Raw genomic sequence first — 15,556 nt, 5'->3', positions numbered from 1 at the left:
TCCCTGTGCTCTGAGCCAGTTTCTATAGAAGCTGCAGAGTGATCAGTTGCTTGGAATTGCTATATTGTTTTGTCTTCTGTTTTTGCCCTTAAGGACAAAGCTCTTCTAAGCCCGCTTGCCAACCACTCCACTGCTTCTGAGTTAAATGGTCACCTTGTTTACTGAAAAATTTTAAAGCTTGATGATTTGCTAGTTATGTGCTTATCTCATAATTTGTGTCTTTGGATAGTTCCTACTTACATTGTAAATGGGCCACAATGGAAGAGCTTGAAAAGGATCCTCGAATCGCACAGAAGATCAAGCGATTTAGAAATAAACAAGCCCAGATGAAGCACATTTTTACTGAGGTGAAGCAATATTTACTGACTAACTTGATCACTGCTTTCCTTGCAGTATTAAATACGGGGTTTAAGTTTCTTAAAATTGAAGTCCCATGCGGATTTATTTCTCAAGTCAAATTGCTAGGTGTGTGCACTGATGTGCAGCAAAGCTAGTCCAAATTTAAGCCAAAAAACACAGATTACCCACCAATGTATGAGGATCAAACCTTGGAAACTGACAACTCAGAAGAATGTGCATCTTGGTCAGAATACCTGTAAGTAACTAGGGCAAGAGCAATTCTTTCATTTCTTCCCCCTCCTCAACTAAGGGCTATTCCAAAAAGACTTAAAGTTTGAATGTAAAAAACAAAAACAAAGCAAAAATCTTAGAAAATAAATAAATTTATATAAACTTTCTAAGAATGGTACCTACAGCAAAAGGAAGGATTGATAGATTTGGATAGTAAACAAATCTGTATGGGGCTGGCCCCGTGGCCGAGTGGTTAAGTTCGCACACTCCGCTTCAGTGGCCCAGGGTTTCGCCAGTTTGAATCCTGGGCGCGGACGTGGCACCGCTCATCAGGCCACACTGAAGCGGCATCCCACATGCCACAACTAGAAGGACTCACAACTAAAAATATGCAACTATGTACTGGGGGGCTTTGGGGAGAAAAGGAAAAATAAAATCTTTAAAAAAAAAAAACAACTGTAGTGTCTATACATTAGAAAACACCATGAATCTTAAATAATTAGGAAATATGTATATACATTATGTACATATACATATATATGTACATATCCTAATTATATACATGCACCCGTATGTACATGTCATACATATTTCTTATCCAGTATGGGAACTTTCCTATTGGTATTTACACACACACATATACATAGGACAAATAGCTTTACTGATAAGAAATGCTCTTATAACTCAATAAGACAAACACAAAAACCCCAAATAGAAATTAACAGGGAATTCAGAAAATAAGGGAAAGTTGTTCATTAACTATACAAAAATGTAGTCAAGTTCAGTAGTAGTCAAAGAAATGCATATTAAAATGGGAATCTTCTAGTTTTACTCATCAGACATTTGAATGTTTTAAAAATATGTATCATCCGTTGCTGATGAGGGCATAGGGAAGAGACACCCTTGTACATCACTGGGTGGGAGCGTAACTTAGTATGACGTGTCAGAAGAGCAGTATGGCTGTAGACATTAAAAGTCTCAATATGTGCCTATCCTTTGTCCCAGCAATTCTGATTCTGTCATTTAAGGAGACCATCAAGTCTTTGTGCAAAGACTTAGCTAGGATAAATAGTCGTTTATATTGGTGAAAAGTTGAAAACAAAATACTAGATAATAGACATTTGTTAAATTGTGATACATCACATAGAATGGAATTCTGTGCAGCTAGTAAAAATGATATTGGACCTCTCACGCCTGTGCTCTTAAGATGACCAAGAAAAGCAGGAACAGTGGTCATGCCAAAAAGAGCTGTGGCCACATGCAGTCTGTTCACTGCACCAGCTGTGCCCAATGTATGCCCAAGGACAAGGCCATTAAGAAGTTCATTATTCAAAACATAGTAGAGGCTGCAGTCATCAGGGACATTTCCAAAGCGAGTGTCTTCAATGTCTATGTGCTTCCCAAGCTCTGTGTGAAACTCCGTTACTGAGTGAGTTGTGCCATTCACAGCAGGGTAGGCAGGAATCGTTCTTGAGAAGCCCGGAAGGACCGAACACTCCCTCCCCGATTTAGACCTGCAGGTGCTGCCCCACAACCTCTGCCAAAGTCTGCGTAATGAGCTAAGACCTTAAGGACTGAAGAAAAGCTGTCCTCTGGGAAAAAATGAAACGGAAATTATAGTTAAAAAAATGATATTGGAGAAAAATTATTAATGACATAGAGTCTTAGTGTTATAAACTGCTGTTAGTTGAAAATGTCAGGCTCTTACAGTGCATGGGATAGTTCAGTTTTGGGGGATGCAGGAGAAAAGAAGCACCATAATACTGTAGAGAAAATGTCTTGAATGTACATGAAAATGCTGACATACTTTTCTCCAGTTGATGAGACCAGGGTAGTTTTTATTTTCTTAATTTTTAAACATGTAATCTTTCCATTTCATCCAGACAACTTTTGAAGAAAAGAGTCAATAAAAATTGTTCTTAAAATGTAGTCACAAATACTAGATCTTAAGAGTGTACACTGATGCCATCAAATTATGGTATATCAATTCATTATTCATGTTATACTCCTTTTCCTCAAGTGACAAAAAAATCCTTTTAGGATAATATCAATAAGCATTCTTGTGCCAATATGGGATCCTTCCTCTTTAGTCTTAACCTTTGACCCCAGCCCTCTCCATGATTGTTTTAAAGCCCATGAGAACTGTTTTTCATGGCCTTCCTCTAAGTGAATTAGAGAAAGACGGGGATGACTAGAATTGGAAAAACCATGTTGAAGCCCTATTGCATACTCTCCCTCTGTTCTTGGAACGTTTTATTCACACCTCTATTTTAGCAAGTATTTGCAATGTAGTAGTTGTTTACATGTCTGTATCTTCCATTTTAAGCCCATGTCTTCCTCATATTTCCATCCCTGACGCTAGGCACAGGATCAGTGCTCAGTAATTATTTGACTGCCCAGGTGGAGGGGGAGAGTTTGCCTTAGGCAAGGGTTTGCCTCCTCCAGACCCTTTAGTGCTACCCATTTCCTTGAAATAAAGTCCAGACTCCTTAATAGAGCCTGCGAAGCTCTGTGTGTTTAGTTTCTGATTTATTCCCAAGGAAGTGATTTTTCCTTGGTTGGGAATAGAGAGAGGATGTATTAGGATGTTAGGGTGTATAGAATAATGTAACAGGAGTTCATACTCTTGTGGGAAGGAAAGGCTTTTGAGAAGATTGGAGGACATCATGAAATTAAGGAGGGGTAATAGTGGGAAGTAGTTCCTATAACGCTGTCTTCGATCTTGAGCTATTTAACATTTTAATTAATAACTTAGATAAATAATATTCTTATGAGATAAATAATTTTGAATAGAGCTACTTCATATCTATTATTTCCAACTGCTTTATGAGGTAGCCAGGGCACATGTGAATGAGACTGAGACTCAAAAGAGGCTGTGAGTTCCCACACATCACACAGTGGGGGGAAGGCCTTCTGACTTTAAGTCCTTACTCCTTCTGAAAACCAGACCCATGCTGGGAGAATAAATGACAAAGTTCATGTTTACCTGGACAAGCTAGGATGAATGGAATATAATGTTAATTAATAAATGTAATGTCTTACATTTGTGTTTTTTAAATCTTTACAATTTAGGAGTGGAGAAAATGATGGATAGCAGTTCTAGGGAGAAAAGATATTGCCAGTTTAATCGCAAGTTTACTGTGAGCGAAGAGTAGGGTCTGGCTGCTTAAAAAGTAGCACTAATCCTAGACTGCACCAGTAGAACAGGCCTGCTCTGCTCTGCTCCTTCATTCCTAAGTGTTGTGTTCACTCCGGTACCAGCATTCAGTGAGGGACTTTGCAAAACCTGAGGGCAGCTGCAGGAGGACTAGCATAGCTGAGCAATTGAGACAAAGATGGAAAGCGAACAGCACAGTGCTAGGAGCCTGGAGCCAAACTACCCCTCTACTCCCACCCCCCACCCCCACAGCTGGGTGGCCTTGGGCCAATTGCATAAGCTCCTTCAGATTCAGTATCTTCCTCAATGTAAAGCAGAACTCATCATAGTATCAACCTCACAGAAGACCTAGGAGGACTAAATGACTCACTGTTTATAGAAGTGCTTAGCATGGTACCTGGCCCGTAGTCACTATTCCGTAAATATTGGCTCTCTGTGTCATTAAGGGATCAGGAAACATGGCATCCAAGGAAGAGTTGAACCCCTGGGGTTAACACAGATAGGGAGGGGGTTATTGAAGAGCCGACACAGAGGAGAGAATCAATGTGGTACTGCTGCTATAGAGGGAGCAGTTCATATCAATGAGTCACAGTTACAGGAAGGCAATTAGGCTGTAATTCGATAGAAATAATGATAAAGATCGTGATGCTGCTACTGTGCAGGCAGAGGTAAAGCTGTCTTGGCAGTGGGTCAGGTCTTAGCAGTAAATTCCTGAATGTGGGAATAAGGGAATCTGAGTGTGGGTTTGCCAGAGATGCTATAAAAAGTATTCCTGTGTTGATTAGAAGATAAAATACCTAAAGTACCTTCCAGCCTAAAGGACAATAAGAACATTTCAGTGGTTCAGAAGGAGAGCTTCTGGGTAAGAAAGACCTGGGTAAATGTTCCAGTTCACACAGGTCTGTGACCTTGGTCACATTACTTGTTTAATCTCTCTGAATCATTTTCTCATCTGTAAAGTAATTATAGCACCTACTCCATAAAGTAGTTTTAAGATGTAAATGAAAGCACTTAGCATAACTCTGGATATACACTAATATCACTAAATGTTGCCTATTATTGTTTTGTTAGTACACTTTTTTTGAAGCATAATGTACATAAAGGTAAACATATCCTAAAGGTACAGCTCAATGAATTTTTACAAAAGAAACACAACTGTGTAACCACCACCTCGATCAGGAAATAGAACATTATCAGTACCCCTGGAAGCTCCCCCTCATAGCTGCTTCCAATGTTAGCTATTGTTGGTATTACAAAGAAAAAGAAACTGAGTTTCCAAGGGTGATGTTTGGAACAAGGAGCAGTAAGAAAAAGGGAGTCTCTCTGGTGCTCATTTTTGTGCAGTACTGTGATGACCAACAGGAAAGTCTTACGCGGCCGTGGTACAGCCTGTCAGATGTAGTTGATTCCTTTAAGTTTAGTCATGGAGAGCAGGATTTGGGGACAGTGAAGAAATGTCTGTGAGGTGATTTTATTTTCAAGCAAAGCCTTTCATTATGTGTTTCCTGCTAGGAGCCAGAGTAGGGGGCACTTAAAGATAAAACACTGGATGTTGGGTTTCAGGGAACAGGGACCCTTCTTCACTCTCCTCCTCTGTTTGCATTAGCCTGATGAAGACTTGTTCAACCCAGACTATGTAGAAGTTGATCGCATCTTGGAGGTGGCCCACACCAAGGATGCAGAAACAGGAGAGGTGGGTGTTCTGCTGTTTTGACTCTCCTGAAGTGTCTTCCCCTCTTAGCACATATTTTCTTGTTTGTTAACATGTGGTCTTTGTTCTCACGGCATTCATGTGTTGTATTGTAGGGTGGTTTTTCAGAGGTCAGCCACACTGTGATGGACTCCTTTAATCTAGTAGAAAGAACCTAAGTTTCTCTCCTGTTTCCACCAGGAGGTGACGCATTACCTGGTAAAGTGGTGCTCACTACCTTACGAAGAAAGCACATGGGAGCTAGAGGAAGACGTGGATCCTGCAAAAGTTAAAGAATTCGAATCTCTTCAAGTTCTTCCTGAAATTAAGCACGTGGTAATGTATCCATATCTCTGTTTGGCACCTCTTGTTACACGTAACTTTACGAGCTTGGCAACCCTGGATGTGCTCCTATGTGATTTCTTTGATATCCTACTGTTGGTCACCCCCCATTGAACCTGCATTTGAGGGTTTTTTCTCCCTGAATTAAGGTTTGTTAGCACTCACATCATCTTTAGGTCTGGGCTCTATTTTGATGTATGTGACATTTAAGAAGCTTGGATATGAGCTTAGATATCTTGGTGTCAGAAGGTAGAAGGTATAAGAAATGCCTGGCATGGAAAGAAGCTCAGTAAGTTGTCAGTATCTTTCCTGTTTCCTATATCTTATCACTTGCTCTATTAGTGATCTCTTTTCTTTGTCTTTATCCTTTGGCTTTAGTCAACTGGAATATTCTTTTGGGGAGGGGGGTGGTGAGGAGTATTCACTTTGAGCTAACATCTGTTGCCAATCTTCCTCTTTTTTTGCTTGAGGAAGATTAGCCCTGAGCTAACATCTGTACCAGTCTTCCTCTATTTTGTATGTGAGTTGCTGCCACAGCATGGCTTGACAAGTGGTGTAGGTCCATGCCTGGGTCCAAACCTGCAAACTCAGCCCGCCAAAGCAGAATGTGCTAGACTTAACCACTATGCCACAGGCCAGCCCCTAGAATATTCTTAAGGAGAAGAGCTGTTTAGCTATAGATCCCTGGGACTTTGCAGAGAAAACATAGATTTTCAATATGTGTTTGTTGAATTGGTGTGTTTTTCTGACTCTGGATTATTACTACCAAAGTGCAGAAATGTCCCAGGGTACCTGACAAGTAGTTGTACATAGCATATCACCAATTAAAAGGAGGTAGAATTTGGATAGAGCCTGGTTAAGATGTAGCTCACTTGGGAAGAGGATCAGAGTTGTTAAAGAATATGGCTGTAGGCTAGAATGTTTCTATTAAAAAAAAGAAAATCACCATTTTTATAAGAAAAACTCTTATCCAGTTCCTTGTTAGTATTCTTTGTTGTTTTTACATCACTGGAAAATTAGGACTCAGAAGACAAGGCCTTGACATTTGAGTCCAATCAAAAGCCACATTTGTGGCTTTTTTTTTTTCCTGGCATATGAAGTGTATAGAGGTATCTTGAGATGCAGAGCTGTGATTAGAAACCTACACAGTTTATAGTGTCTCGTCTACATGATTGATTAATAAATTTCTCTTTGCTACCTCCTCCTATATCCACTTCTTAACTGTTGTCTGTTTTGTTTTTTTGAGGAAGATTAGCCCTTAGCTAACATGCATTACCAATCCTCCTCTTTTTTGCTGAGGAAGAGTGGCCCTGAACTAACATCTGTGCCCATCTTCCTCTACTTTATATGTGGGACACCTGCCACAGCGTGGCTTGATAAGTGGTACATAGGTCTGCGCCCTGGATCCGAACCGGTGAATCCCGGGCCCCCAAAGTGGAGTGTACAAACTTAACTGCTGTTCCACCAGGCCAGCCCCAACTGTTGTCTATTTTTAATTCAATTTGTCAGTCATTTATTAAGCATCTGCTGTAGGTTGATTCCTGTGTGAGATGCTATGAGAACGAAGGTACAGGCCCTGCCCTAGGAGCTCACAATCGAATGCAACGAAGATGTATGCGTGTGGACCGATAGAGCAGCAGGCCAACTGGAGTGTGTGGCACAATGCAGAGACAAACCAGGATGGGAACAGAGAGTAGAGAGAGTGTCATTCTGAAGCTGATTCTAAGTTATCAACTAGCAGTAATCAGGATTCTCACTCTCTCAGCCTAAATCCCACTTACTTCCTCAGACTGACTGCATGAATTTGGCAAGAATATGAATTCTGATATGGCCTAGTGTTTTCAGGCCATTTCACTTTTCCATTGCTTCTGTGCTGTTGTGCTGCTGCCGTCCTCATCTCTCAATGAACCATGGTATCATTTCACACGTGTCTCTTTTTATTTCTAATTTATTTGTTCTCTCATTTAAATACACATTTTGAAATTTTGTCTCAAAAATTCTCAATTGGAATGTTAGCTAAAAATATAGTTAAAGCCATCTTTTTATATGTTAAAAAAAGGGCTGACTCCAAATGGTACTTTCCTGAATAATTTTTTTTTTTTACAGGATTTTATTCTGGGCTTTGAAGTTTAGAGATGACTCTACCAGTCTTGATGAATAGGACATTCTCTATCTAAAAGCTTTTTGGTAAAAGTTGGTTACTTATAGGTAAAATACAGAATTTTGAGAAAGCAAGAAATAAAGAGTGTCGCTAATGATTGTGCAAATAGAGAAGCAGTCTTCTAATAGGCAAGACCCACCCTGGGGACTCCAAGAATCAATTCTCCCCTTTTAAATTTGACTAAGTAGCCATTGATATTTGTGGAGCCCTGGGGTAGGTGGTTTCCTGTAGTCTATACCACTAAGGAGCCAGTCAGACTAGGCATCAGAAACTTAAGCTGATTTCAGGTCTTATGCTTAGGTGGCTGAAACATTTGGTTAACCTAAAAGGTGTAGTGCTGGGGAAGGAGGGGAAACCCGGAGGAATGACCAGCGTAGAGAACAATGCCTCTCCGTCTAGAGTGCTGCAAAGACAGCAAATTACAAGTCTGTAGTGAGGTTCCATCCTACAATATCTACAGTGCTAAAAGTGAGCGCTTAAGTTGCTAGAGATGAGGAACATTCCGGAAAGTCTCCCCATGATATCTAGTAGAATAGGGAAGAATGCCCACTAAATGAGTTCCATGGACTTCAGGCTGACTGATTCCTGTAGATTAAGAAGAATGTAATTTCTTTAAGGAAACAGAGCAGGAAAGTTTATATGGGAATATCTTTGCTTAAAAGCTTAATCTTTAAAATTAATTTTTTTGACATAAATTATTTTCTTCTTTATTTCTAAAAACACCTGTACCTATGTGCTGATAATAATATTTAACAGAGTCCTATTTCAAAGGGCTTAGACTAACTACAACTGTAGTAATTTTGTAGGTAAACTGTGATACGTGTTCTGAAAGACCATGGGCAGATTGCACTTATCTCCAAGCATCGGTGATTATATTTGGGAATATTTGATTAAATTGCACATGGAGATGGCTTAGTTTTAGGTAATAACATGTTTCAAGTGTACACTTTGTTGTAGTACCGAAGAGTATAAAATTGCTGTTTAAAAAAAGCTACAATCTCAAAATCCTTATTTATAATTACAGGCATAGCTAAGAATTTTTTATTTTTAAGACCCTGGGGTTCAATTTAGGGGCTCACTTTGTCTATAAGGAAAATAACCAAATCTGTGTTCAAATAATATGAAACCTAAACAAACAAAATTTTTGGATGGAAAGGCCCAATACCTAAAGATTTAAATTTTCCCCAGATTAATTGAAATTATAGTGGCATTTTAAGAGAACTTGACAAATTGATTCTAAAGTTATACAGAATAGTAAAGAGGATAGGATAGCCAAAACATTTTTAAAAAATAATTCCCCATCACATATAAAGCTATAGTAATTAGAAAGTATGGTTTTATTGCAGTAGTAGATAGTCCAGTGGAACAGAATGAGGAATCTAGATATAGCTGTGTGGATATATTGGAGCTGAGTATATGATAAACATGGCATTTCATATCAGTAGAGAAAAGATCGATTATGCTTAAAAGTTGGTGTTTCATATGGAAAAATAAAGCAATAAGACTGCTATTATGTTTATGGCAAATTTAAGGAATTTGCAATTTTGATTATCCAGGCTTTTGATAATACTGACTCTAGAAGCTAGTCAACAAAGTATTTGACTCACTGTACTCTCCTGAGCTGATACCACAGGCAAAGAAATATCAAAAAGAAAATCTGTCTATAGAAACCAAAAAACCTGACTAATACTGGCTTGTAAGGAAATTAAAATATAAATGGGAGTGACATCTAAGAGACTAGTGAAACAGTGTAACACTTAAGATTTTAGGTGGGTCTGTTTCTCTTCATTAATTACTTGCAAATTTATAGAGGTGTTCTTAGTTTCATCTGCTGAAATCTAGAAAATATGAGGCCTACGCATTAGTCAGAAGAGAGTAACTGCAGCCTGAAGCCAGCTTTAGGACCATGTTTGAGATTTACCACCTTTCCCATTATCCTGTGTCCTTCTCCATGTTATGCTCCAGAAACGTCATTCTCTATGTGTTGTGCTCTCTACTTTCCTCCACTAGGAGCGGCCTGCTTCTGACTCCTGGCAGAAACTCGAGAAGTCTCGCGAGTATAAGAACAGTAACCAGCTTCGGGAGTACCAGCTGGAGGGGATGAACTGGCTTCTTTTTAACTGGTATAATAGGTGAGAAACCAGAGCTAGTCCTGTCTCCATGGATCACTTTTTACCAAATGCTTGTACCTGGAGGTAGATCGTTGCCGTAGCCTGGAGAGCTTGGAGTAGCAGTAGCAGATATGAGAGTGCAGCACAGCCATCGATTTAGGGTGGTAATCTTTGCACATTAGTCATACCAGGACTTTATTTTTATGTCAGATGTTTCTCCAACGAAAAGGAATGATCTTTAGACATCACTGACTTTATGCTTTTTTTTTTCTTTGCTAGTCCAGCCTAGGCTCAACCTGGGTTAAATAAAACTCAAAAGATCCTTTAAAACTATTTTCTATCTCTAAGGTTTTAGCAAGAAGATGGCTCTAAAAGGGGAATGGATCTGTATTCCAGCCCCCAACTCTGCTGCTGATTTGTAAGCCATGGGTGTTCTGAACTTGCACTGTAACACTCAGTTTTGCACTCTTTGCGCTGTAGTTTCTGTCAGAATCTAGATGAAACAGATAATATTTGAGAAAGATGGGTTGAGATTTTCTTAACGTTCTAGAATGTGCCCTAGACTAGTATTGATTTTAAAGACACCATGTTATAGTGGAAAACACGCTGAGGAGGGATTCTGGAAACCTGTGTTCCAGCATAGTCTCTGCAACTTTTTCATTATGTGACTCAGAGCACAGCTCACTCAACCTTTCCAGGTCTTAGGTTGCCCATCTGCACAGTGAGAAGTGAGAGCGGTGGGGGCCACACCCCTTCGAGTGTTCCAGTTCTGTGCAATCTGTGATTCTGGATCACCAGAAGAGACCAGTGTCTTTACTCTGATGAGGCATTTATTATGTGGGTTAAAAGTTTATTCTTTGGTAACACAAATGATAGATAATGAGAACCATGTAACTTACTATCTTTTTATTTTTGCCTTGGCTTCCATGAAGTTTGTCAGGTACAGAAACTGGCTTAGCTTTGAGGCATTTTTTTTTCCTCCTTGTCTCATTGTTATTTTAATTTTTAGTATTTTAAGTTTATATTTAAAGGGCCCTATTTCATATATTTTCTTGTAACTTGCCATGCTTCCTTTTTGGAAGTAGGCAGGGTATGGATGATAATAATAATAATAATAATAAAAACTCAGTTTCATCTCTGGGAAGTGCTGATAAGGCCTTCACTGATGACTTTACAGTCAAGCTGTGCTTCTGAAGTATCTCTTTAGTTATAACCAAGCTCTTCCTCTTTCCTATAGTGATGATGAATTATCTGTATTTCTTACTCTCTGCAGAAAAAACTGTATTTTGGCTGATGAGATGGGCCTAGGGAAAACCATCCAGTCCATCACATTCCTTTCAGAAATATTCCTCAGGGGAATCCATGGCCCTTTCCTCATCATTGCCCCTCTCTCCACCATCACTAACTGGGAGCGGGAGTTCCGCACATGGACAGAGATGAACGCAATTGTGTACCACGGCAGCCAGATCAGCAGGCAGATGATCCAGCAGTATGAAATGGTGTACAGAGATGCACAGGTGAGCCTTCCACGAATCTCAAAGACCCAGTGACAGCTGATGTCATGGTTCAGAGGAGCCTTTCTGTCACTTGTCTTCAGGAGTTTTAATGTCCTGCACCTTGGGTTACTGTTGACTGACTTTGTAGAGTCTTATGTTTATAGAGGCAGACTTCTTGCTCCTCCCTGGTAGTTTAATTTATGATAAAACACAAAATAGTAAGGCATGCTTCCACTATCTGAGATATACCAAAGGCTGTTTTTAGGATACTGAAAGCTTGGCTTCTTGGTTGGCTTAGAAGTTGCTGTTACATGCAGAAGATTTTATATGAATTGTAATGTGCTCAGTGAAGAAAGTGAGCAGAATTAGTGTGCAGAGGATGGGTTTCCAGCCAAGGAGTTTGGAGAGGAAGTTAACAGATTGGACAGGGTTAGATAAGAAAAAACAAGATTCAAATTGTTAAAAGTTCAACAGAATCTTTTTTTTAAGTTTTTGTTAAGTGTAATCACTTTGCTGAGTATGCTTGTATGCTTGTCCTGGGCACTGGTTTTTGTAATTAAGCAAGATGGAAATTAAATGAATCCAGTCAGAGGAAAGCCACTGCTCTCTCCAGGGGTTTCATAGACAGCAGAAGGAGACACTTGGAAGAAATTCAAGATGTTCTCTAACGTGATGCAGCTCTGCTCTTTAATTGTGGTGGCAACACTACGACAGGCTAAAGACAAAGCTATGTCCTGCCTGGTAGCACTTGTCCCAGGTGAATCAGGATCATTACTTTGAATCTGTGCTGGAAACCAAGTTACTAACATGAAATTAATTATATCTGAAAAATAACAAGGAAGGTGTCCTTGAGCATTCAAGCTGTGCGTGGTTTAGACTGATTCCTGGCTGGGAATGTGTGAATCAACACCCATCTGCTTTCCTTATCATAGCAATTAATAAGTAAAAAGCTTCCTTGCTGTGCCTTCCGTGCTGCTTATCTGTCTCACCTTTGTGAGGGCACGTGCTCTCTTGCTTCTGTTTCACTGATGTAATGAGGTCTCTTCTCTTATCTAAATAGCTGGTTCGTTCTTATGTTCTCTCTTTTCTCAAATGAGGACGAGCAGTGCTTATTGGCTTCTCACGTAGGTCCTAGCATTTGTATTGCTACCTCCTCTAATCCAGCTGGTAACCCATTAGCAGAATTCTGTAGCCGTGGTGTAAAGCTTTGCCTTTGGTTGTGTCATCCTCAGGGAAATCCCCTTTCAGGAGTCTTCAAGTTCCATGTTGTCATCACAACATTTGAGATGATCCTGGCAGACTGCCCAGAGCTGAAAAAGATTCACTGGAGCTGTGTGATAATTGATGAAGCCCACAGATTGAAGAATAGGAACTGCAAACTTCTGGAGGGTTTAAAGCTCATGGCCCTGGTGAGAGTTAGCAAGCTCTTTACATAAACACAGGGTCCTTCTATTCACTATGGAGGAAGCATTCTTTAGCCATTTTGCATGTAGCTTACTTGTGCATAGCTGTTTACTCTAGATTTTCTTTTTGCCCTGTATAGCTGTGGTAGTGTAGGAATCAAATGTTTTTTGTTATGAACTAGGTCAACAATTTGACCTTTACCACAGACTGATTCCCAAAGGGACCCAGGGGAATCTTAAGTTCCATGAAATTTGTGACCTGGAAGTGTAAGTTTTGGCTTGATTCCAGGTTCCTGAATGATCTGGAACAAAGATGATGGCCTTTTAACATGCTCCCTTGGCACAGTGCCTGGTATGTGGTGGGTAGACACTGAGTAATATCGAATGAGTGAATGAATGGTTGCTTTAACTAATATGAAATTGCTGCTGGAATCAGTGATGTGAAAGGAAAGTTGATCTGTTTATTGACTGTACCCCCATGAAATGTGGGCATCCTGTCTTTTCATAAAAGCAAAACAGAATTGCCGCAAATTGAGCACAGCATGCCCTGGCTTCATTTTCCCACCAAAACGTAGTGTTTTGGTATCTGAAACGCTATTCATCATGTACTGTTAATTTGTGCAGGAACACAAAGTGCTGCTCACTGGGACGCCCTTGCAGAACTCTGTGGAGGAGCTCTTCAGTTTGCTCAATTTTCTGGAGCCATCACAATTTCCTTCAGAGACTGCTTTCTTGGAGGAGTTTGGAGATCTGAAAACAGAGGAACAGGTAAGTAGGGGCCTGAAGGATTGAGGAGATAATCTAGACAGTGTGATGGTTACCTTCACCATCAAGGAAAGAGCAAGTCACTGTGGGGACAGGAGTTAGCAAGTTCTCACATCACTGGTAAAATGAGCATTACCTCCTTTATTTGTTTTTTGTTTATGTTGAGGAGGGTAAGCTGATAATTAGCAGTTCTTATTACTCCAAAGGATAAATGAATCACCATCCAAAATATCTTAGGTTAACATAACAGGCCTCTTGCCTTCACTCATCTCACATGTAAGTTCACTGAGTTTGCTTGTAGCTCTGGCCTCAGGAGCCAGGGTGCTTTCTTCTGTTTCCGTCATCCTTCCTCCTACATAATCTGCAACATGTTCCCAAGCTTATCTTCTTGAGTACAATAAAATACACAGATAGTGAGGAAAAGAAGGCAGTCATTTACTTAGAGTAGTCGGTAAGTCCAGTTTTGTGCAAATCCCCTAAATTTCCGTAGTTTTCAAAGATCTAGTCCTGAGTCTAGCTTATTGGACTCAAAGGTGATTCAAAACAACCAGTATTAATGAATATCTATCTGCTATGAGTAGAAATCTCTACTAGGGATTACTGAAATAAGCCAGACAAGTTTAAATGCCATATGAGGAACAAGTAATAGAACTGGGGACTTTAAAGGAGAGAACAGTCACATCTGTTCTGGAATCAGGAAGGACTTCATGGAGATTACAGTTTAAAGAGTGTACCTACACAAACCTGGGTAGTATGGCCTACTACACATCTAGGCTATATGGTACTAATCTTATGGGACTGCTGTCATAGATGTGGTCCATCGTTGACCAAAACGTCATTATGCAGTGCATGACTGTGTTTTGCGTAGGAAATAAACTCAGCATAATCAGCAGTGGGGAATCATCTGGTAGAGCTGGAAGCAGGGTGGATGAATTATGGAGTATGAGTCCAGAGGGATTTAGGATTATATTGTGGGAAGATCTTGAAAGACATGTTGAAGAATTGGGTATGTATTAGAGAAGCAGTGCAAGGCGTTGATTGCAGGAATGACAAAATTAGTTCTGTTAAATTTGTCTAGCAGTAGCGTGAGGGTGGGTTGGGGCAGAAAATCTGGGGATTGAGAAGGTTTGGGAAGTTTGCTAACAGATGTCAAGAGTACACTGTTCCAATCTGTTTGTTTCTACTTCTGTGGTAGGTCAGGCTTTGAGAGCAGTGAGTAATCAAATTTAATTCCACTTCTCTACAATTGCAGTATCTATTGTTCCTTCAACAGCCAGCTCCAACCCTCTCTCCATTTTTGGACCATTAGAAATGCATCCTCTTCTCCCATTGCACTTATTTTGTGGTATGCATTTTTTCTTCTTCCTAGACAATGACCTCCTTGAGGACAAGGCCCACATCTTCTCCAAAGTTGTGTTTGTTCTATTGACCAGCACAGTGTCTGGCATATAATATTCTCTAAATGATTCAAGGTATGAACCAAGTGAAAGGCAAAAGCTGAACCCAGCATGTGGCAGATTGGCATTTGTCCCTGTCTTTAACAACTAGCTGTATCTTTTCTCTTTGGGTTCTTATTTGGTAATTCCTATTCATTTGGGGGATTAGATTCCTTAAAATCAAGAGCTCATAAATGGGTTAGATTTAAGATTGAGGTTAGTTAGGAGAAAACTACAAAAATGGCATCAAATGTCAATATTTTAAATCACAGTAAATGAAAAAGTTCTAGAAAGGATCTGTTTCCAAAGTAAAAAATATTCATCATCGTTTAAAACCTGCTCCAGTAAGTGACTCTTCTAAGTCACTCTCTGTAATCATTTCGTATTTCTTCCTGAAGCAGTAGCATAGCACACAGCTTATTTCT

The 15,556-nt window shown here is 39.8% G+C and overlaps 1 protein-coding gene and 1 pseudogene across 5 annotated transcripts in view; both read left to right on the top strand.

Moving 5' to 3' along the window:
* Window positions 1-15,556, top strand: part of CHD6 (chromodomain helicase DNA binding protein 6) — a 203,209-nt gene that overhangs the window by 103,205 nt on the left and 84,448 nt on the right. For all 5 annotated transcript variants that reach the window (XM_023626581.2, XM_070247062.1, XM_070247063.1 and 2 more), the window contains 7 exons: window positions 230-347; window positions 5,334-5,420; window positions 5,619-5,753; window positions 9,931-10,052; window positions 11,305-11,548; window positions 12,760-12,936; window positions 13,555-13,698. In XM_023626581.2, the coding sequence (XP_023482349.1) occupies window positions 230-347; window positions 5,334-5,420; window positions 5,619-5,753; window positions 9,931-10,052; window positions 11,305-11,548; window positions 12,760-12,936; window positions 13,555-13,698 (1,027 nt within the window). The remainder of the gene's footprint in view (window positions 1-229; window positions 348-5,333; window positions 5,421-5,618; window positions 5,754-9,930; window positions 10,053-11,304; window positions 11,549-12,759; window positions 12,937-13,554; window positions 13,699-15,556) is intronic.
* On the top strand, window positions 1,642-2,245 carry LOC138920065 (small ribosomal subunit protein eS26 pseudogene; annotated as a pseudogene).

This window comes from Equus caballus, chromosome 22 (genome assembly GCF_041296265.1).
Source record: "Equus caballus isolate H_3958 breed thoroughbred chromosome 22, TB-T2T, whole genome shotgun sequence".
Lineage (NCBI taxonomy): Eukaryota > Metazoa > Chordata > Mammalia > Perissodactyla > Equidae > Equus > Equus caballus.
The sequence above is the reverse complement of the archived record's forward strand: the minus strand, read 5'-3'. Positions and strand labels throughout refer to the sequence as shown.